Here is a 25,357-nt window from a genome sequence, read left to right as displayed (position 1 = left end):
TTTCTTGAATGTTATTCTCCCAAGATACTAAATCCAAAACTTGAAGCTATGACCATAACTTTGTTCAAGGTCAAAGCTTCATATTAAACCAGTTTCGAAGGTCAAGATTTTAGCGGTGTATTGACCACATATCTTGCCTTATAATTATACTTTGTCAATTTATATCAAACAGGTAAACTAAGAGTGGGATGCTATTTTGCATATATTCGGAAGAAATATTTAATCCTTATGTTTCTGTTTGTCCTTTTTACCTATCACTTCCGTTTTCAGTTGACCGGAAGTGATAAAAGAATTAGAAAGGCTACATATACGGTACCTATCCTGGATCCAAAACTTCATAAAATTCCTTACAAACAAAGATGTATATTGCTGGGTCCAGTAAATGTTCAACCAAGCGCCTATCCTTACTCCTCACCAAAATATTAACTGCTGTGAAGGAGAAACTTCAAAAGTATCGTTCTACAACATGTAAATCAAATGTGGATTCTAAAAAACTCCAAAGAACTTTTGGAAAGTTTAAAATCTCAAAACTTTTATTGCATCAAAACGAATGACTTTTCAAAGCTTTATACAACCATTCCTCTCTATAAATTATAGAAATTTTGTTTATTTCTTAAATCATAGACAACTGGTCACCTGAGTATATTAAACGATTTAAAGGATCCATAGAGCATAAAATAAACTGATGGATGAAGCTTTGTTGCCCAAAGCAAGAGAAATAGGATGATCAGGATCAACGAAATAATTAGTTTAGTATTTAGTAACAACTCATAAATGAATTTCTAATCTATCCCCCATTTATCATGATCACCATACAGACTATTAACGAGTTATTATTGAGAGGTTATGAAATGGGGTTTAAAGTAGTACAGAAGCACATTGGCCTTTCTTGGTCTTTGAAGAACAATTAATAAGACAAGTTTTTTCTGTCTCATGTTTATTTATCTATTATAAGTCTACCCGATCATTAAAACTATAAAAGTACTTTTTGTATTATACAATAAAAAATCTTGCATAATTCACATTCTATTAACCTTTCAAATAAATTATTTTTAGTGATTAATTATCAAAAGTGAATGGCAAAGGGGAATAACTTCTCTCAGTAGAATACAGATTAATAGAGCCCTGGTTAGGACCAGAACATTTGCCCAAATAGTCCAGATGTTCAAAAATCTGGTAAAAATACCTTTTTTGTTACTTTACTCTGTTTGTCTGCGATATGCCCAGGAACAGAGAAGATTTTCACAGAAATAATGCATTTTCACTACAGATTCAACACAGCCCTACCCTAACACCAGAACCCATGACCCAGGGTCATGAAATTCACAAATTGGGAAGCGGTACCATCATCATCATAACTATGCACTTAGTTGAAGATTTTCAAAGAATTAACGCATTTCCAATATATTATCAATAGAGCGCCCCCCCCCCCCCCCCGAAAAACAATAGAACCCCTGACCCTGGGATCACAAGTTTTAAAAATTTTGTAAGAAGCTCTCGCTCATCATTACAATGTACTTAGTTAGCCTGTATAAAACCTAGGAGCAGAGAAGAAGATTTTCAAAGAATTAATGCATTTTCACTATATAATCAATAGAAGCATCCTTGCTCATCATATCTATGTACTTAGTTAGACTTTTTAATGCCCAGGAGCAGAGAAGAAGATTTTCAAAGAATTAATGCATTTTCACTATATAATCAATAAACCTCCCTTTCACCAGAACCCCTAACCCAGGGGCCATGAAATTTACAATTTTGGAAGAGGCACCCTTGCTCATTATAACTAAGTACCTAGTTAGTCTGTTTGATACCCAGAAGCAGAGAAGATTTTCAAAGAATTAATGCATTTTCACTATATAATCAATAGAGCCCCGCCCTAACACCAGAACCCCTGACCCAGGAGCCATAAATTTCACAATTTTTGAAGAGGCAACCTTGCTCATTATAACCATTTACTTACTTAGTCTGTTTAATACCCAGGAGCAGAGAAGAAGATTTTGAAACAAATAATGCACTTTCACTGTATGATCTATATAGCCCTGCCTTAGCACCAGCACCCCTGAACCTGACCCACGGGCCATGAATTCACAATTTTGATGGTTTTAGCCCACCCCTCAGGCCCGGGGGGGGGGGGGGGCAGGGACCATGAAATTCACAAATTTTGTTCCCCTTCCCTCATATACACTGTATGCTAAAACTGGTTCAGCAGTTCCAGAGGAGAAGCTGGAAATGTTCAAAAGTTAATGGACGACGCACGACGACTGACGAAAACAGATAACAATAGGTCACCTGAGTGACTCGGGTGACCTAAAAATGGATCTTGTAAAGAACGAGGGCGAATTTGATTGGCATTCGGCAGGAATATGGGCGTACTTTAAAAGTGAATATGTATCAGATTCCTGTGAAATAGGAACGGGAAATATTTTCCAGATATTGTCTTTTAATTTGAAAAAAAAATATTGAAATATGACTATATGAGTCATTAGGTATAAAATTTTACATTTTAAAAAATGTCTATCTCTGGGTCTTCTCTCAATGATTTTAAAACATTATTTGTGTACATTTTAATTCAAAGAAACGAGCAAACATTTGTAAAAAAAAAAAAAATGGAAAGAAGACCCAGGGACCATACAAAATGAACTTTTTCCAAAAAAAAAAATATCATTGTGTAAATGCGGTGCTTCATTGACGTTTTTAAATCCATATTGTTTGTGTAGCGATAATAGCTCAGTAGTACATCAGTACAAAGCACTCAGGAATCGAGAACTTTTTGGTTTGATCCTCGCATGAAGCGTTAATTATTTTTTATACAATCCAGTCGTTTGTCACTTTGATTTTATATGCTGATCAATTAAAATTTTAAAATAGATAAATTTTTGTTAAGTTGCCGAGAGCGAGAGCAATTCTTCCAATCTACTGAAACTTTAATATACATGCAATTGCATTTATATATTACCTGTAATCTTATAGGTGTTTGTTACAAGGTATTTCAAAGTAAATGTAACTTTTTTTTTTAAGTGCGTAGCTTTCTAAAAGCTGTCCAGCTGTGGTCAGCCGACCAAATCGTGGATATTTAAACTATAAAGGTTTCGTACGCAAGATTCATGCAGATTACATGCCAAATACGCCCATCTTCTTTTCGTCAAAAACTTCTACAAGAGAAGAAAACTCTTGTGACTTTCAACCCAACATTTAGATACATCGACGAAGTTTTATCAAGTTTACTTTTATTTAAATCTTGACTCGAATTATCCCAGTGATTGATTCTGTTGTTTTACGTCCCTTTCGAGAATTTTTCACTCAAATACGACAATTCCACAAACTCTACGGTCGTTATAATGACCTTGTCTGTACAAATAACCTATTGTTGGGTCGTATTTTATCTGACATGTTTCATACCAATTGTAGGGTCATTGTTTTTATACTTAAACTGACTAAGGAATGATCAATAGATAGGGCTCACGACGGTTTGGACTGGTCGACAGGGGATGCTTACTCCTCCTAGACACCTGATCCCCTACTGTATTTATGAGATTGATCGGGGGGGGGGGGGGGGGGAGGAGGAGGAGGGTTCAGGATTTGGACAAACTTGAATTTACACTACCTGAGGATGCTTCTATGTAAATATGGCTAATCATTGGCTTTGCTTTTCTTGATAAGAAAATTTTTAAAGATATTTTTTTCCGACATATTCCTATGTATTCCTTTGACTGCCTATTGTAGCCCTGGAGGTCATGATTTGAACAAACTCGAATCTACACTACCTGAGGATACTTCCATAATATTAGGATTAACCATGGTTTTGCTGTTCTTGAGAAGATGATTTTTAACGATTTTCCCTATGTTTAACTTGGTTGCCTATTGTGGCCCCGCCCTAACCCCCGGGGCCATGATTTGTACAAACTTCAATCTACACTACATAATGAAGCTTTCATATACTAGTACGTTTCATCTTTCCTGGTGGTTCTTGAGAAGAAGATTTTTAAAATGCCATTAATTTTTCACTAATTCTAATATCTTATTATCTCCCCTTGAATGAGGTGTGGCCCTTCATTTGAATAAATTGAATTCCCTTTATTCGAGTATGTTTTGTGACAAGTTTGGTTGGAGTTGACCCAGTGGTTCTTGAGAAGAAGTCGAAATTGTAAAAAGTTTACAGACAACAGAAGGACGCCGGACACCCTTTGATCAGAAAAGCTCATAAAGCACATGTATACCTTTTATGAAGTACATGTAAATAATATACTATATGAATAAAGTACTTAAATATAGCATTGTTTGCAGCGCATTTTAACTTTCTGTAACTGTATAATTATTGCAATAGAAATAAATGAATTGTTTCGATAATTAAAGCTTTATTTCAAATAATTGAAAGTTCAACTCTTTGAAATAATGGCCTAAAACAATTTGTAACAATATACAAGACATTGACTTTGACCCTTTCTCCTCAGAATCAATTTGGACCATGTTTTCATTATAGACGATATTGAAGTTAATCTGTTATTATCGGCCGCAGGAGCGGCCGATGTATTCGTGGTTGTGTTTGAAAATGAAACGTTATAATTTTTAAATAGTTCTATACAACAGGTATAGCTTTTTCAAAAAGCTTTGCCGTCTTGAGCAACAACTTTTTACAGTAAACTGACATACAGCTATCAGGCCGTATTATTCTAGAGTACTGTAGTTACTAGTAGTACACGGCTCTATATATCCTCAAAAGCTTTTTTACAGACATTAGCTTTACCATATAAACAAAGGGAAAAAAGAATAAACACAAATTTCAATGTTTGCATGCAAAAAAAAAAAAAATAAAAAAATAAAAATAACAAAACAAAACAAAACAAAAAAAATTCTGTTAACCATGCAAATATAGAAAAATTAAATAATAGTTGCTATTGGATGTATTCGAAATTTGAAGTTTATCTGTTGAGATCATTCTTAATTACCTGCACAAAAAAAAGAAGAAAAAAAAAGGAGTCTTAATGTGCTTATGCAAATTGTTTATCAAATCTGAGGTCAACATGCAACATATCACCATGATCATTTTAAAATGCCGTATCTTAATTTAATATCAATTTAAAATATTTAAAAATGATAGTAATGATATGTCACCATGACCTAAAAGTTTCCATGTCAAAGGCCAGGGGTTGTGTCAACTCCAATGACAGTTTTAAAGACATTGTATTTTGTTTGGATTCAAAGATAATAAATAGAAGACATTTTAAATCTTTGTTACTGATTTGTAAACTATACGATTTACAAACTTAAGTCATTAAAAGGTTTTATTAAGAGCTTTTATATTTTAGCTTTAATATAGAGATAAATATTTAACATTTGTTCATCCTACAATAATTTTGTAAACTATATCAACTTTGTAAAACTTCGTTCTCATAAGTTCTGTGAATTTGACGTGATATCCCTGTCTCGTGCATTATAAAAGTTCCTTTCTGTCCAACATTCCTAGAATTAGATAATGAGATCTTCCTTTTTGATTAAGTTTGCTAAATTAGGTATGTATTTAAGAGATGTATATAAAAACAAACTACAAGATAATTAACAGACTTCTTCACAGGGCATTTGTTAGGGAAATAAAAGTTTTAGTGTCTTGGAAACAGTTAACAGAGGGACACTGCAACGCATCAAGTAACGAATAACACGAGAAACATAGGTAATTTTGTTTTATGTCCGACACACGATTACAACAAAGGCTACACTTAGCCACCTGTCTCTTTATTGGTTCGACCAAGTCGAACTTTTTTGTACGATTTTGGAAGTCGATATTAGAACCACTTTTTGATATCTTTGATTCTGTAACAAAAATCAAAACAGACGTTTCAGTTAGAACACTACAATTTTTATTAGCAGAAATTCAAAAGTCACATGATTAAAATGATAGTTTCATCAATCAAATCAGCATGTTTGTATCATGAAAATGACTCCATGGAAAACATAAATAATCTGTCATGCATATTGTTTTACTTCTTTATTTTAGCAAAGACTCTATAATACGTGTCTGTGGTTTACCTCATTTACAGGAAAAGTGAAAAATGCACGTGGAAAGGAGAGCAATTAATGCGTCAGAAAACAAAAGAAACATTAGCCGGAAAGTCGTCACCCTTGTCGTATTCCAGTGGGGGTGTAATCAACATTTATAATTATTATTAGGCCTAAGAATATCAATTATTTTTTGTAACGATAATCACGACACACGGATACAATAAAAATACCATGTATATACCTATTTGGCACATTTAGTCGCTAATGTACAGAATGACTTTTACATACACGTATTACATTCTGGCGAGCATTAAATGCCAGCGACTGTCCCGTCTATATCAGTGACAATTCACAAGCTTTTCCTATAAATAATATTCTATTTGTTCTCAAAACAAAGGTAAAGAAAACACTCGGTAGGCTGTCGTCACTTTAGATAGATAATCATTCGGTTATCTATTGGATTTTATGCACCAATTCATTTAACATCAAATATTAAATAACTACTAACACGGTACCCTGTTTTATATATACATGCATGTACAACCATTACATAAAGGATCAGTCTGTTCTTTCTCCTCCTAAACCACGTGGTAATAACACGTTAACATCCACAATTAGGAGGGGGTTGACACGTAGAAAATTGTCCTCTTTGATCACAGATACCTGTAAGATGATAATAGGTTCGGTTTAAATGAATAAAACTAAACCAAAATATACCTGTTTTATATATAAGTATCCTAATTGATTAATATGTATGTCATGTCAATGGGTTACTGCATAGATTGAACATGACCGCACCTGGATGACTGGAGGGGTTTCTAAGAATTCCTCTCAATCGAAGGAAGGAGAGGACTCGAGGATTCATGTTATACTGGGAGAGAAAGCTACAGAGAGTCTGGAGGGTGTATCTGTTGGTGACCAGACCCAGTTCCTGACCATTCCGAACACCGTCCCCGTCAGAATCGGCCAGACACAGCTGTTCAGTAAACATATGACCACTGCTGGCAAAGTCCTAACAGAAGAAAATATCGTGTACACTCGTACGATGGGAAAAAAATAATTAATGAAAATAACTTCATAGAATTTAATTTTTTTTTTAAATTGAAGGTATCGTTATTTTTAAACTGTGTAATTTATTTTTTTTTTCAGAAATGAAATGTTTATGTGATTGCACTTCTTTCTAAGAAGCTCGATTTCTGCTAAAATTAGTGATCTTCATACCTAGATACTGCATTTTTAGTTGCTCACTTACAATTGAATTATTTTTGGTATATAATTTATTGAATATAAACTATAGCACTCAAAGAAGACGAATTCAAAATACAAAGCATATAAACAATTCACTTACTCTTCCAAAGCCATTAAGCTGTGTTGAAGATGAACTCATATGTCCAACCCGACCCCACATACTTCCCGGGCAACATGGGTTGGGTACCGCGTGTCCATTCAAAATACGATCCCTATATTGTGGTAATGCGTTGGCCACTGTTACAAGTAGAAATCCAAAAACAGCTGTTAGTATCATGTTGTCTGATGAGAACCTTAGGGTAGAATAACGCTTAGCTGAAGGGACAGCTTACTAAAAATACTGCCAAATTCGCAGGCGCTGATTCGTCCGTGTAAATTGGTGACGATTTCCCTACCTTACCTGGTTATGCGCAACCTCGCCTGTCATCAGAAGGTAATGGACGTCATCTGGTAATCAACAAAACTCCCCGTTTTTTGGTAAATGAGGCTTTGGCCAAAATAAATGCATGTAATAATTTCTAGCAGAGTATACATATGGCATTGTGGATATAAATTGCACATTTGTCGTATCAATTATATGTATTAGTTCATAAAAATGTAGTTTGTTATTGTTTTTTTTTTCTTCGAAAAAATCTTATTCGTAGATTAAATTAAAAAGACATTGATTAGAAAAAAATATAGATACTGATTTTTACATCATGGTGTTTCAGTTTTATTTTCCTTGTAACATACCAGATTAATGTGGTGACTTTATCTATTACATGTATGTACATGTTGAACAATCAAAAATGGTGAAGTCTGTAACATCAATAAACTGTTAAAAAACTGTTACAAAGACTAACTATTAATTACATGTATGTAGTTATGCTTGTGAGATCAATAAATGTATATGTGCAGAAATATGAATAAACAATCAAATAATATATATATATTTCATTATACTCAAGTATTACCATAAATTGCTAACGCTTCAAAACTACATGATATAAAGATATGCAAACACATGCCGTAAGTACAGGAGTTACGAAGGAATCGTTATGTCGCATCAAGATTACATTAGGTCTAGGTTAGTAATATAATATCATGACGTAACATATATACATGTAATTGATCTTAAACTTATTGAACTCTGAACTCTTATACTAAATGTAACTATTGAAGACTTTGAATTATAAAAAGAAATTCACTAATATATATAGTGATATATATATATATATATATATATATATATATATATATATATATATATATATATATATATATATATATATATATATATATATATATATATATATAGATAGATAGATAGATAGATAGATAGATAGATATATATATATATATATATATATATATATATATATATATATATATATATATATATATATATATATATATATATATATATATATATATATATATTGTACATATGTACATCTTTCTGATTGGCAGAGTTCCAACATTGTAGAAAAAAATACTACGTTATATTCATTCACATGACCTTCCAGGTGAATATAAGAATTTGTTATACCTTTAAAAATTGTTTCCTATATAATTCTTTGCTAAAAAAAAAAGTGCGTTTAAAAAAAAAGAGCGTTTTGTCAACCCCTCGAACCAAACTGTTTGCCTTCGGCCTAACGGCCTCAGGCAAACAGTTTGGTTCTTGGGTCCGACAAAACGCATGTTGCCCTCGAACCCAGTCAATAAATGTATATTATTTTTTCTACATTGGAGTAAAAGTAGATTGAGAGAAGCAGTTATGAAAAGTTATTTCATCTGCACCGACTTTCATTCTGCAGTCCCTCGAGTTTAATTTAATGAATATATTGTATTCCTCCGGTGGCTAAATCATCGTATTGACCTCAAAAACACCAATTTAGCGCTTTGCGTACCTCGGATCATTCTTCGAATGGACTCTAATAAACACGTGACGATAACTGCGGGAAAAATTCTACAATTATATAACGCATTCATGAGTAATGTCCAAAAAATGTCACTTGACTGTAAAACAGTATGTGAACTGTTCGACTTTCTTGTTTTTCGAAAATGAACTATAGTCATCTGTATGGAGCGGAAGTATGGGGTTACGTGTGCTTCGTTCTGATTTGCTGGGACAAAAAATCAATATCTTCCTTGTTTGTTTGTTTATTTATTTATTTATTTTTTGTTTTTTACAAAATAATATGAAATAAAATATAGGCACATATTAATTATGTTGTTCTACAATATGATTAGTACGATGTTTCTTGAAAACAGGAGCATGCACGTGCTCTGCAAATTCATTGGATGGAAATTTAAATGACCATAACTTTCTTAATTTTCATTAAAACGACAAAATTTGGAATATAGATAAGTACAATATTTTCCTACATAATAAAATTATCAAAACTGAATGCAAGGGCATTTATACGTGTGTGCTGAATTCTGATTGGCTAATTGTTTAATGACCCTAACTTTCTCTCAATCCGAATGAAAGAGTTTAAAAACACTAAGGTTTATATTATTATACACTATGAGAAAATATATGTGAGATATCTAAAGACTAATTTTAATCCTCTCTCTGGAATCTTATCGGCTTAAGTTGTAATTGGCTATAACTTTTTTTTTTTACTTTTCAATGAAAAGTTTTGTGTATTGTATAATTTTCCATTTGTATTTTATAAATTTCCATTTGTATTGTATAATTTTACAACACAAATAGAAAAGTATACAATAAAAATGGAAAACTTTACAATACAAATGGAATATTATACAATTCAAATTGAAAATATACAGTACAAATGAAAAATTGTACAATACAAATAAAAATTATACAATTCAAATTAAAATTATACAATACAAACGGAAATTTATACAATACAAATGGAAAATTATAGAATACAAATAAAAAAAAAACAATACAATTGAAAAATTACTGAATACAAATAAAAATTTTACAATGCAAATGAAAAATTATAGAATACAAATGGAAAAGATCGAATCTTGCAACGTTTGACTTGCCATACCTTTGTTCTCTAGGAATACCATTCCATCTCCCAGTTTCAATAGGCAGTTTAAATTTTTTTGATCTAAATCTGCATAGCAAAGTTGAAAATTGCAAGATAACAAGATATTTTTCTGGTTCAGGTATTTCTTTAAATTCGATAATTAATAGTCTTAGATGAATTATAACCATTACTTTTCCAGTTTTGAATAGTTTGGTCTGTAAGTAAATTTATCCATCGTTCGATAAAAATAGAGTTTTGCCCAAAAAGTTATCATTCTCACATTAATATTAACGATAAGTGGAAATTGACTTAGTTCCCAGTAAATCATAAAGTTGGTGTCTCTGAGTATCTGGTTTAATATTGTTTCGGTACAATAAAACAGTTATTTTATATATATAAAAATCATAATTTTTGTCTTATCAATATTGACTTTTAACTGTCATTTTATACAATACCGTATTCGTAAAAACAATTCAACATATATTGAAATGACTCAGGGTTTTCAGCAAATGTGATAATGTAGCATTGTCGTCAGCATATAACAGAGCAAAAAGTATATACATGAAGTTCATTCTCAATCATTTCAGATAGTTTCTCCAGGCCAGTTATACTATTGATGAGGAATGATTCTTATTCATTTTGATAGAGAACAGAATAGGGGATAAATTCTCACCCTGTCTTACACCAAGTTGACAAGAAAAGGCTTAGAACACCATTTACTTTTTAATTCTGCCTTGATATACATTTTTTGATAATTTTTTCTAACATTTTCCATTCATATTTCATGCAGTGCGTCTATCATTTCCCATGCGACCATTTAAAATAAAAAGATCTGCATGTTTGCAAAAATCAAGTAAAAGTTTGCCGAAATTATTCATAACTAGATCTTTAGATGTTCTCTGAAGTGGAATATGTAGTAATTCTAATACATACAAACTTTCAGGTATAAAATCTGAATAAATGTCACAGTTTGTTGTGTAATCTAGGTCTATCCCAGTTCTTGCATTAAAATCACCAATTAGACAAACGTATACTTATTAGAAAAACGAACATATTTCTCTCTCTCTCTCATCGAATGCATCACGAGATACTTATTTAGAATTTTTTGGTGGTATGTAGATAGCATCTAAAAGCAATTTTTCATTCATTTTGTTATTAAGTATGAATTTTAACCACAAGTATTTACTGGAGAAATCAATAATTTATAATAAATTAACGAATGTTCTTTTTACAAAAACAATACCACCTGATTTAAGCGAGATAACTCGCAACGATAAAGAATAAAGAAAGTTTAGATTAATACTGGTCTTTTCATTCTCAGAAGGCTCTCTGAAAATCTTTCTCCATCAAGAAACACCATGGATGAACCATTTAGCACACACGCTTTGCTTTTGCATAAGAGTAAAGAGATTTAGCATCTGCTCCTGACTAGCTGCAAATATGCTTATAAAATAGGAATAATTATTGCATATACGTAAGTACGTTTATACAGCAAGATATATGCTGACATGGGTATTATATACGTGATGGATATTTAAGGATAGAGAATTAGGTCCTATTAGGGATGGAAATCCTTAAGTCCGGCAGAAAAGTCTTGTAAATGAACGAAAATGTATATTTTGTCCATCAAACGAAATAGAAGACGGATTTCATTTTGTTTCAATCTGTAATTTTTATACTAAGTTAAGAAAAAAATATATTAATTTTTTTTTCGTAAGACTTTGTATGTTAAAACTTATTGAACTGCTTAAGGAGGCTGGGGGGTCAACAAATTAACCATCAGATATAACTTAATTTTTAGGTATGATATCTTAAGCTGTCAACTTTCATTTGGCAAAGAAAAATTTCATAAATTTTAGTTTTAAAATTTGATCATTTTTGTATATCTTTATATGGAACTCTTGTTCTAAAGGAGATCAATATAGTCTGAAAATGGCCACAACCCCAAGCCTTCTTAATTCATGTTTTAGGAAAAGAGAAAACTTTACCTTTAAACAAGATTAACAATATTCCTGTATGAGTTTTTTTAAATTATTTTTTTAAATTTATTAATTTATTTTTTTGTTATAAAGCAACTCTCCAAAACCTGTTGATCAATGTTAAGAAGTATTTTTAATACTTTTATGGTAATGTACCGTATATAGCGGCTATCTTTAGCAGGTGTAAAATTTGGCGTTTTGCTTGGTCAAAGGTATGCCAGTAATTTTGGCGGATTTTTTTTTTGGCGGCCACAGGTCCGCTTTGTAAAAAAAAAAAAAAAAGAGGAAGTTCATCTAAATGATTTTTCAGTACTTTTCATAAACGTTTGAATACCGATTAAGCAAGAGTTTGAGTAAAAACCAACACAACATGAAAGATACATTGTTTAACAAAAGACTGATCAAAGTTATTTTTCTTGTATTCAGTACTTAGACCTATAAGGGTGCAAATTCAGCGATTATAATTTTAGCGGGTTGCTTAAAAACCGCTTAAATAAGCCAAAGTTAGCACCCCGCCAAAAATTCCCGCTATACTGTATGTTATTTATACGCCAATAAAGATACTACTGCTAGTAATTGTAGAATCCTAAAAATTATTTTCTTTCTCTGATCACTCTCGACATTAAGTTTACTCCAACTATTTATATAGTGACACTTAAGGGTTTATCTACAACTAGTCCACCGTTTCATCGGAAAAAAGTGTAATATCAAATAATATTTGTGTAAACGTCTCTGTGTGGTCTCAAGATAAAGTTATACTACTTTCAATTTTTTTTTCTGTTGAATATGGGAAGTATCCTATACAAGAGAAATGAATGTAAATTCTCATTTGATGAAAATTACGAGGAATGTTCTTAATTGAATCTATCTTGGAACAACATAAGTCAATTTGGCAGAAACGAATTCTCGACTGTTACTAAGCAATGCAGCAACATACCGATATTATAAAACTAAGGTAGAAAGGAAATATATATAGACTTTATAAGTAAATAAATCTATTAACTAATCGTTACTTTATTGGAAGGAAATAAATTTTGCATGTGTATATAAATATTTGTCTATAATGGGAGAAAAACAGCCCGAGAATATTTTTTTAAAGTAAATTAATTATTTTTTTCTCAAGGACGAAAAATGATATTCAGGAAGTCCTTTTTAATAATAATAATAATAAAATAATAATAATTTTATAGGGCTTCCATGTGAATTTTCCTGCTGAAATTTTTATCAAAAAAAATTATGAATTATAAAGTAATTTGCGTTTTGAAAAATTGTTGAAATTATTTGAATTCCTTGTCACATTCATTATGGTTCTAATGGAATTAACAATATCTTATCTTTTCAGCACCTCTTGATACATTTCATGGTATAAATATTGATATTGTATGTGGTGCTGAAAACACATTTTAAATGTCAGTTTTGTGTCCTTTTACAGTGAAGGAAATGTGAACAGTTTTCCTTCTTTTTTTCTACATGGAAAAAAATATCACAAGTTTCATTAGGTAGCAGAAAGTGAAACCTTTAATCCCTGATATTAATTATGAAATGTCTCTATCCTTAATGATGGATGATCTTGTCCTATTACGTGCGCACCTGCAGTCTGATACTGATGGCACATCGTATATAGGTGGCGGAATCTATCGAGGTTTGCATATCGACTCCACATTGAAACTACCTACTCGTATATTACATTTACGAAAATATTTAATTCCCTTCATAAATTTTACCTTTCCGCAAAATGAACCCTACTATGCAGAATGTTTTCCGTTACCTGTGCATACTTGTGTATGAGATTTTTTTAAAATCCCGATCCCAACTCAATGGAAATTATTTACTTAGTAAGTTTTATCGATATAAAAATTCAACCCAGTTATATGACTGCATGTCGAAGATATCATAGCGGAAATCGTGGCCATAACTAGGGCCAAAGCAAGGGATCTGGAGGCTTCCTTGAGGCCCCCAGTGGGTAAAGGGCGAAGCCCCTGTAAACTCCTGAAGTTTAGGTGTTTTAAGATAGCAATTGTCTGACGATACGTTCGTCGAATATCTGATTTTGTATCTCTTTGAAACATACCAAAAATATTTAAAGTTATTATTGTCTTGTGAATTCTAAACTATTTTCAAAATGTCTTCAAAAATATAAAGACCAAAAATTAAAAATTGTGATATCAGCAATTCAAGTGATATCCAATAGCAATATACATGTAAAGGAAATACCATCCTCGAGTAACTTGCGTAAATGCCTGGTAATGTATACCTCAGTTTTTGTTGTGAGGAAACTTGATGAAGTAAGAATATTTCAATCACGAGTTCTTAGGGGGGGGGGGGGGTTATATATTAATATACATGTACTGCAAAACATAATTCACCCTGAAATACTGTTTTACAGATTTGCTGCAAGCATTTTCCATATAGCTTTATATTATCTGCTCGTAGTTTGAAATCAGGAACCTGATTTTCCTGAGCGATTATCAAAACCCTTAATTCCGTACAAAACAAGAAACCTATCATCATTTTCTCGAATGTTTATGATCAAGATTTGTGCCTCGATCGTCTTGTGCGTTAACAAGTTTACAATTCTCTGCTTGGAGAAGAATATTTAGATGCCTATTATAGCCAAGGAACTGACGAAGAACAACTGAAACAATGAATTCAAATCGCAGTCAGCTTGCTTTGATATGAAGACGCGTTCAGTTGCAGCCTAACAACTTGACTCTAAAGCGTTCAATACAGTCTGAGGCCTGTTCAACAGAGCGAGCGCTCGCGAACATTTCTTTTGAAGGGATAAGAAATTTTGGCGAGCGCTCGCGAACGTTCGCTCTGTTGAACAGGCCTCAGACTGATGAGTAGTTTTGGAGACAGCGTATCGACCTCAGCCGTCCACCTGGTTTCTGTGATGTTTGGCATACATTGCTGGCACTTCAAACAATACAACTTTGCATTTTATGTCCCCGTAATCAGAGATTCGGGGGCATGTAGTTTTTGCTCTGTCCGTCCGTCTGTTTGTCTGTCTGTTTGTCCGCAGAAACTTTAATCTTGCCCATAACTTTTGATTGGTTGGAGGTAGGAATTTCACATTTCACATGTGTATTTCTTGTGACAAGACCTTCTTGGGTACCTTGACATTGGAGTTTGACCCACTTTTGCAAATTTTTATCAAACTCTAACCTTGGCTAAATATTTAGTGCTAGGGCTGTTAAATTTCACGAGTGTATTCCTAGTGACAAAAAGTTTCCTTAGGTACCAACAATTATGACCTATTGATTTTGAACTTAGCGATTGACCTTCTTTCGAAAATCTTTAACCTTGATCATAAATTTTGAATGGTTGGTGCTATGGCTTTCATATTTCAAAGATATATTGTATTCCTTGTGACTTATTTCCCAGTTTACTTATTTTATTAAATTTATTTTGCGTATGCATATTTATAATAAGACTGTAGGATTTTTTTTTTTTGGGGGGGGGGGGGGAGTACATAGATCATGTCCGTCCGAAATCGATCACTATACCAATTTCGATCAATCCAGCATGCCAAAGAGATTTTAATTGTATTCTAACACGGGGATCGATTGGGAAAATAAAGAAATAGACAAATTCTGAGTTTTTATATTTAAAAAAATCGTCTTCTTAAAAATGATATTGAAAAATAACACTATGGTTAAAGCTTTATTTAAGAAATAATTCCAGTGTCGAAGGTATTGTTGGATAATATACCCCAATAGTTGAGTTTTTGTCGGGAAATAAATACCGAAACCATGATTAGTGATATCAATGTGCAAAACATTATCAAGCTTTGTAGATTCAAGTTTTGACCCCCGTAATTGTGACCCATGGGCCTCTATCATACTTCCATAGGGATATAATTTACACATCTTAGATAGAATCAACTGATCCACATGAAAATGGTTCATGAAAATATGCATAAGGGAGTTTATTGAAAATAATTTAACCAAATGCAGATATTGCGACGTCGTATGGGCGTTTTGTGTTTTGACGGCAAGCGGTAAAGCTAGTAATCCCCACTCTCTCGTATTAATTTTTTTCGTCGATATTTCAGGCACATAAACTATGTTGAACTAAATTCACAAAATTACAAATTATCCAAAAAAATTACGAATTGATGGAATCTATGGACTAAATTGAGCATTTCGATGTAACGGTATCCCTCTTAGATTTCTGCATTTATAATTTAGAATTAGATTTTACCGTTTTTGGACAGATAACCATGATAACATTCATATGGCAAATCTCTGATGATTCCGTCACCCTCATCAAACAATCTGCCGAGGTGTGCCAAGTAAGATAACATTATCATACGTAGCATTGTTTATATATATATATATATATATATATATATATATATATATATATATATATATATATATATATATATATATATATATATAGGATGGAATCATCTTTGTAAACAAAACGTACTACGGAAGACTTGCAATCGCATCACTCACATGCAAAATTTACTTTATACCGGTAAGTGACTTATTTCATAAAGTTTTCAGAATAATGTCCGATTTACGTTAACTCACTTTTTAAAATATCCTTGGAGTCGTATTACCAGTAAAAAGCTTGCAACATAAAAGTCTGCATAGACTGAAGATTCATTGATGTTAACTTACGCAATCGTGATTTGGAAATGGAGACCAAGTCAATTTTATTTTGAGTTTAATGCAAACGATGACGGAATTTGTCAAAATCTGAAATAAAACTGACTGTCGAAATATGGGCACACAAGGATACATAATATTGTTGATATAATTGTGCATATATATGTGAATATATTTCAACGTAGATAATGTGTCTGGCAAGTTTGAAGCGATTCTGTTCGAATATTAATAGTGAACCGAGAGAGTCGGGAGTCGGCAGTACTAGGTTTACCGCCTGCCCTCTTTGACTCCGAAAGCGAAAACAGGATTCAACAGTACGTTGAGGTACTGCATGAAAGAAATTTTTTGCTTAATAGTCATTGTCATACCAGGCATTATGTATTGTCTTGTTCATTATTCTCGATTTATATGATTTATGTTCGAGGTCAGTCCACAAAGTGATGTTGTAAGTAAGCGAGAGAGACTTAAACGCGAGGGGACCGTCCGAAATATCTGATTTTCCAGGCTTGTTGATATTTGACGTACCAGTCATCGTATAAAAATATGACCAATTAAGAATTGTTTATATCGCTTACAAATTTACCGTTGTAATGTCTTAACTATAAATTTAAAGATCGATGTCAACTCTAAGACTTAACATACAAAATGGTTTTGTAAATATTTACCGATATATATATGCAGTTACAGTTTTTTGATATGAACATAATGTAATGTTGAAAAACGTATTCCCCTGCAAATCTTAATGTTGCTTCATTTATTTACAAATTTCAGGATGAAATTTTCAGCCGTAAAGGCTATTCCGACTAGATTGTAATAAATGTTAAAAAAGTTTTTTATCCTATATAAAAAGAAATCAAACCACTTCTCGCAAAGAAATGCATGGATCTTCTTTCTTACAGAATTATAGCATGTCACTAAAAATAGAATAACTTCTGTAACGATTTTGTTTTAAATATCACGCACAGAATGCAGATATCAAAAAAGAACTGAAACACTTATCTGAAAGTGACCACGGAACCTAATATCATCGATTCTAGTTGCGAGTCAGCTATTTAAGATGATTACATTTTCGACATAACAAAATGAATTAGACAAAAATAGTTGTCTCTCTTAAAAAATTAACTTCCGTAACGGTAATTAAGGAAAGTTTTTGCATTAAAGGTATAAAGATTTTTATTATTTTGGGAGCGAAATGCTTCATACTTTTATTTAATATCCTAAAACAAACTTTTTAACTGTTGCCGAGAATTTTAACTTTATTTATCGCTGGGAATTAACTTCCGTAACGATATTTTTCCCGAAATTTTAATTTAATTAATTTCGGATTCATTCGAGACTTCATGAATCATACTTTAGCGTTCTATACTGAACATCAGATATGAAAAAAAATTGGTCAAAATCAGATTTATTTAAAAAATAATAAGACTTGTTCAAGCATTAACTTCCGTAACATTACCTTAAAATCAATGGTATATTAAAAATTGTTGTAAAAAGTTAACGATACTAGATTTGTGGACAATTCTTTTTTTTCATGTTCACTGATATGTCCTTTAGAGAATTATGATGTTCATTTTGCTATTTGAAACAATTATTTTTTTTCATGTTTTATACCCTGAATTGTAGCAGGAAAACAATTGCATAAAAGCCTGGAAAACTTCAGATATTTGGGACTATGTGAGGGGTTGCTTTGGCATATCGTATATACTCAGGGGTGATCATGTCTTTTACTCATCACCTATGGGCAAACTTGCCCACGGTTGATAAGTAAAAGACGAGATCACCCATGGGTATCTGACGATGGCTTCAGCAGGACAAATATATACAGAGTATGCTATATTGTAGTGTAACAGTGCGTCTGACCAAACGTGGATTTGACTACTAACAAGAATTTCTTGCCCAAGTCTGGCATTCCTCCAACATCAGAAGCTGTCATTTATTGTAATAAAATCAAATCAAATAAGGATGTATTTTGTATATTATTCGTCGCAATCATGTTTTCTAGCATATTTCTCAGCTAGCCAGATCTCCTTGATCGGAATTTAAAGGTTTAAGAGGGTATAGACAATTTCCATCATTTCATGTTTACCTTCAAGGTCCTAGAATGACATTTAACGGAAAACTTACTTTTGATTTTCATGGAACAAACAAATGTACTGTGAAATATATTTATTTGTACCCCAATAGGACTTTTAGAATGTTTCCATGCATTTTTATTTATTCTGTTGGTAAAATGATTTTAAGAACTTCCCAATTGGCTTATAAAAATAATACTAACTTATAAAAAGTCTTAAATACAGTGGCAGATATATGGGGGAAGGCTGTTGCCACCCCTCCCCCCTCCCAAAAAAAAATTTTGAAGAAAAAAAGAAAGGGAAAGAAAGAAGAATTTAGAATACTTAAGTTTTTGATATGTAATGAAGAAAGTCTTGATAAAACTTATCCTCTAATACTTGTTTTGTCTACTTTCATTTTGAGTCTTTGTTGTCATTCAATTAAGATTTTTACATCTCCCCCCCCCCCCCCCCAATCTTGAATACTTGGATCTGCCTCGGGACTGTGTGCCTTGCAAAAATATGTGTGTCATCAAAAGTACACATGCCGAGAATGTAAGTAGAAATTTATGGGAGGTCAAATATTTTATATCATCTATAAAAGAAGATTATAATCTATAAAAGAAAATTATTTTAAAAAAACACAGGTGTGTAAATTTTCTCAGCATATTTTAGCATGACCCCAATGTGGATGTTGGAATGCCAATTTTTATGCCCTGCCTTGAATATGGTCAGGGCATATATAATATTTGTCATGTTGGTCTTCTGCCTTTAACTCTGTCCTTTTGTCCTTCCATCACACTTGCATTTAGCTCAGTTTCAAAGAAACTATTCAAGATATTATTGCTGATTGATAATACATATTGGTGAGATTTTTTTTACCTTAACCTTTCCTTTAACCTTGAACTCACTTTTCTTAAATGTGTTTAGCTCAGTTTCAAAGAAATTCAGATTTCAGATATTTTTATCAAACTACATATGCTAATACATTTTGGTGAAAGCTATTTATAAGCATCAATGTTTTTTGACCTTGACCTTTCCTTTGAGCTTGATCTCACCTTTCTGAAATTTGTATTTAGCTCAGTTTTTAAGACACTTGCAAGAAATTTGTATCGAACATTATATGCTGATAGATATTGATTTAGTTCTGCTCATTATTTTCTAATGTGACAGGTAATGATTTAAACTAGGTTGAGATATTTTCAGTACGACCATGAAACATGACCTAAACCTTGACCTTAACCTTGAAATTGAAGAATTTTCATGACTTTCTGTCTCAGTTTATTTTAATAAGTGGACGATTTAGGATTGATCACAAGAATGATGATTTTATTCTATTGATATGATTAAATTGTACATATATATTCAAACTTGACGTGATATCTACCTGGTCTATACAAATAAGTTCCTTTAAAATACTGAGCCAAATATTTTTTTTTCCAGAGCATGAAAGAGAAACCCATATTGTTTGTGTCTCTGTTAGGTAAGACAATGGCATCTTAACTATTCTAATTAACATTTTCATATGTTCAATCACCAGTATCTGGTCTAAGTAGCTATGTTTAACTCCAGTTGCAGTCATGTTCATTCCACTGATTTTTTTTTTCAGTGGGTCTTCTCCAGTCAGTGTCAGGTTTGTGAAATTTAGATATTTTAGGTAGAAAGTAAAAATGAGAATTTGACAACTTGGAAAAAAATGTAACTTTTGAAATTTGTTATTATACCTCTACAAATTGATCTTTTAAAGGTTGTAACAAGACTGTGAACCTGACAAATGAAGCAATAGTCACAACTCTAAATGAGAGCTGTTCTTGGACAATCAAATCCCCAAACTTGACGACCATTGTCCTGAAAGTGACCACTCTTCACCTCACTGATCCCAGAGATAGTGTACTGGTTCTGAGTGAAGCAGCACTCCTAGCATCTTATACAATATTGGATAAAAGTGGTAAGAACACTCAAATAAACAAATGTAACAAATGCCACTCATAGCATCTTACAAAGTATTGAATAAAAGTGGTAAGAATATGTACTCTGTGTCCTACACAATGTTGAGTAAAATAAGTAAAATCAGAACTCATCGCATCCAACATAAGAGTGTGTATAAGTGTCAAGAACAGCACTCATAGCATCCTACACAGTAATCCTCGCATCCTACACACTACTTATAGCATCCTACACAGTATTCCTCGCATCCTACACAGCACTCCTCACATCCTACACAGCACTCCTCACATCCTACACAGTACTCATCGCATCCTACACAATGGTTGGTATAAGTGTCAAGAACAGCACTCATAGCATCCTACACAGTACTCATCACATCCTAAATACCGGTAGTACTCATCCAATCTTACACATAGTGGGAAAAAGTGGTGAGAACAACACACAAAGCATCCTTAACAGCCCTCATCACATCCTACACAGTACTCATCACATCCTACACAGTACTCATAGCATCCTACACAGCACTCCATCTTACACAGTGCTCATCACATCCTACACAGCACATATCACATCTTACACAGTACTCCTTACATCCTACACAGTACTCCTCACATCCCACACAGTACTCCTCACATCCTACACAGTACTCCTCACATCCTACACAGCACTCCTCACATCCAACACAGCACTTCTAACATCCTACACAGTACTCATCCCATCCTACATAGTACTCCTCACATCCTACACAGTACTCATCACATCCTACACAACACTTATCACATCCAACACAGTACTCCTCACATCCTACACAGCACTCCTCACATCCTACACAGCACTCCTCACATCCTACACAGCACTCCTCACATCCTACACAGTACTCATCCCATCCTACATAGTACTCCTCACATCCTACACAGTACTCATCACATCCTACACAACACTTATCACATCCTATACAGTACTCCTAGCATCCTATACAGCACTCATCACATCCTACACAGTACTCATCGCATCCTACACAGTACTCATTACATCCTACACAGTACTCCTAGCATCCTATACAGCACTCATCACATCCTACACAGTACTCATCACATCCTACACAGTACTCATCCCATCCTACACAGCACTCATCCCATCCTACACAGTAGTCATCACATCCTACACAGCACTCCTTACATCCTACACAGTACTCATCACATCCTACACAATACTCATCACATCCTACACAGCACTCATAGCATCCTACACAGCACTCCATCTTACACAGTGCTCATCACATCCTACACAGCACATATCACATCTTACACAGTACTCCTTACATCCTACACAGTACTCCTCACATCCCACACAGTACTCCTCACATCCTACACAGTACTCCTCACATCCTACACAGCACTCCTCACATCCAACACAGCACTCCTAACATCCTACACAGTACTCATCCCATCCTACATAGTACTCCTCACATCCTACACAGTACTCATCACATCCTACACAACACTTAACACATCCTACACAGTACTCCTCACATCCTACACAGCACTCCTCACATCCTACACAGCACTCCTCACATCCTACACAGTACTCCTCCCATCCTACATAGTACTCCTCACATCCTACACAGTACTCATCACATCCTACACAACACTTATCACATCCTACACAGTACTCCTAGCATCCTATACAGCACTCATCACATCCTACACAGTACTCATCGCATCCTACACAGTACTCATTACATCCTACACAGTACTCCTAGCATCTTATACAGCACTCATCACATCCTACACAGTACTCATCACATCCTACACAGTACTCATCCCATCCTACACAGCACTCATCCCATCCTACACAGTAGTCATCACATCCTACACAGCACTCCTTACATCCTACACAGTACTCATCACATCCTACACAGTACTCATCACATCCTACACAGCACTCATCCCATCCTACACAGTAGTCATCACATCCTACACAGTACTCCTTACATCCTACACAGCACTCATAGCATCCTACACAGCACTCATTGCAACCTAAACAGTACTCCTAGCATCATACTCAATAGTGGGGGTAAAAACACTCAGATAAACAAATATAACAAACAAGTGGCACTTATTATATCTTACACAATACTGGATAAAAATGGTAAGAATACACACACTGCATCCTACAGAATATTGGATAAAAGTGTTTGGAATAATTACTCACTGTGTTGTACACAACTCGTATTTATATATATAAGTGGTAAGAAAGTGGTAAGAACAGCACTCATATTTTCATTGGATAAATATGGTAAGAATACTCAAGGTATAGGATGTCTGAGTGAAAAAGCACTTATTGCATCCTGTACAGTGTTTGATAAAAGTGGTAAGAATACTCAGATAAACGTGTCAGTAGGAAATCATTGCTGAAGAAAGGAAAGAAGCAGATACTTTCACTTTGAAACTTTATAATCTACCAGAATTTGTGTTGCAGATGTTGTCATTTAGTATCAAATTTAGTCCAGAGATTTTATGATATTTCAGTTATTTGGTTTTTGTATGTTTAATTGATTAGTGAATACATGTATGGAGAATTTTAGTAACGGTTAAATATTAATCTTTCTGCTCTGTTGTTAGGAGATTTTTTGGTGAGCAGTGGGAACAGCCTTGACATAGAGACGACCTACAACCCTGAGGGTAAATCACCAAGGAATGTCACAGTGACCTTAATGCCCCAAGGTCAGTTTAATGAAAATGTGCTCATAAAGACAATTTTTATTTATGCACAACTTTTACCCCAAATGTAAATTTATGCAGCAGTTTTTAACTCACGTCGACTTAATCAAGATGAGTTTATATGCTATAACATCAGCATCGACATTAACATCGGTGTCCCCGTTAAGATTTTAGGAGTAAGTCCATTCCCAAGTAATCTAAGCCCTACCTAAACCAAACTTTTAATACCTACATTTTCCGGATGAGTGACCAGATTAAAGTTTTTGGAACAAGCCCATTCCAAAATATCTAAGAGCTCTATGGTGACCAAGCATGCATTGATGATGCACACTTACATGTTTCAAATGCTGGATCTAACTTACATTTTTCAGTTGAGTAACCAGATAAGAAGTTTTTGGAGCAACACCAATCCCTATAAAATTTAAAGCTATATGGTGACAAAACTCTGGTTGATGCATCTAAGGATATTCACTACCAGACATGCTTCAAATGCTGGATCTGACCCACATTTTTCAAATGGTGGAATAGGTTAAAGTTTTTGGAGCAAGTCCATTCTCAATAAACCTTTAGCCCTATTGTGATCAAACTTGCTTGCATGATGCATCCCTATAGGGATGCACACTACCAGACTTGCTTCGGTTGTTAGATCTGATAATTTTCAGGATGATTGAATTGTTAAAATTTTTGAAGCAGGTCCATTCCCAAGTATTGATAAGTCCAACCTAGACCAAATCCGCATGGATGATTCATCCATGATGATGCATGCACATTTACCGGTATTTACCAGAACATTCATTTGGTGCAAGACTTCGCCTTACTTCTTGATAACATTTGTCAAGATCAGCTTCTTAATTTTTGATTATCTATATGTGGTTGCTCTCCCCCAAAAAGTAGAGGAGGATTCCTTACATGTAAATTCTCATCAATGGTGTTGCAGTTTCTGTGCGAGTATTTGAAGCTGGTCCTTTACCAAGTACGTTTGTACCAAACTTGGCCTGATTTCCATGTTTTCATCTTTGTTTTTTTGTTTTTTGTTTTATGTAAATTTTTTATTGTGTAACACTTACTACAGAGAAACAAACATATTTTTTAGGGTCAAAAAATCAAAGGTCAATGTGAGATAGAATATCTCCTTACTTTCATATATTGCTAAAATATGTAAGTACAATTTATGGTAAGTGAGTAAGATGTAGTTTCAAACTATATACATTTAACTGTTCCAGAATTGTAAATGTTTGACTATGTAGTGCAGGCCACCGTATTTACTTGTAGGGAGTGGAGGAAGATTCATTGGTAGTGGGGAGGTGAAGTTAAATGCCTCGACTCTCCCCCACAATGACTCTAGTCTGGTCTACTTCCAGCTTCTGGCCTCCTCTGGACAACAAGTATGTCTGACAACAAACACATTGATCAATCATGGTGTTATAATTTATTTCACCTCAGCAGATAAATAATACAGACAATTTATTATTACATTTATCAGCTAGTACAAGTAAAATGCATGAGCAAATTTTTATGTACTTATCATATATAAATCCATAAATAGAACATTTAAAAGCATCACCAGTAACTTTCTCATATATACATGCACCTATAATAGTTTGGTATCTTCATTTTAATGCCTTAAGCAAGAAATATATAGAATATATATTTTGATAACAATAAATATAGTAGGTATGGTATTCATAAAATCCTACAGAACAAGCACTAATTACATCTACAATAGCACTAAAGCTAGAAGTAATGCTTGGCAACCATTGGTTGATTTTGTGCATAATACATTTAAAGGTTTTTACCTTTTGAAAGCAC

At 33.4% G+C, this 25,357-nt stretch overlaps 3 protein-coding genes across 3 annotated transcripts in view; 2 read left to right on the top strand and 1 right to left on the bottom strand.

Moving 5' to 3' along the window:
• Window positions 1-6,501: 6,501 nt before the first annotated feature.
• LOC133173114 (temptin-like) lies at window positions 6,502-7,785 on the bottom strand. The gene is made up of 3 exons (XM_061308045.1): window positions 7,346-7,785; window positions 6,796-7,009; window positions 6,502-6,660 (listed from the first exon to the last, which is right to left on the bottom strand). The coding sequence occupies exons 1-3, from the start codon at window positions 7,520-7,522 to the stop codon at window positions 6,599-6,601; spliced, it is 453 nt and encodes a 150-aa protein (XP_061164029.1). The 5' UTR covers window positions 7,523-7,785; the 3' UTR covers window positions 6,502-6,598.
• A 12,539-nt stretch (window positions 7,786-20,324) lies between these two features.
• LOC133173326 (cubilin-like) overlaps window positions 20,325-25,357 on the top strand; it is a 31,644-nt gene continuing 26,611 nt past the window's right edge. The window contains exons 1-5 of the mRNA XM_061308317.1: window positions 20,325-20,361; window positions 20,488-20,511; window positions 20,626-20,826; window positions 23,450-23,551; window positions 24,821-24,933. Coding sequence (XP_061164301.1) covers window positions 20,325-20,361; window positions 20,488-20,511; window positions 20,626-20,826; window positions 23,450-23,551; window positions 24,821-24,933 — 477 coding nt within the window. The remainder of the gene's footprint in view (window positions 20,362-20,487; window positions 20,512-20,625; window positions 20,827-23,449; window positions 23,552-24,820; window positions 24,934-25,357) is intronic.
• Window positions 21,145-22,251, top strand: LOC133173468 (dynein heavy chain-like). The gene is made up of 4 exons (XM_061308453.1): window positions 21,145-21,699; window positions 21,806-21,867; window positions 21,953-22,094; window positions 22,159-22,251. Exons 1-4 carry the CDS (start codon window positions 21,145-21,147, stop codon window positions 22,249-22,251), a joined length of 852 nt encoding a protein of 283 aa, XP_061164437.1.

This window comes from Saccostrea echinata, unplaced genomic scaffold (genome assembly GCF_033153115.1).
Source record: "Saccostrea echinata isolate AGI-Se365-2 ecotype Australia unplaced genomic scaffold, CSIRO_AGI_Sech_v1 ptg000056l, whole genome shotgun sequence".
Lineage (NCBI taxonomy): Eukaryota > Metazoa > Mollusca > Bivalvia > Ostreida > Ostreidae > Saccostrea > Saccostrea echinata.
This window is presented reverse-complemented; position numbering and strand designations above follow the sequence as displayed.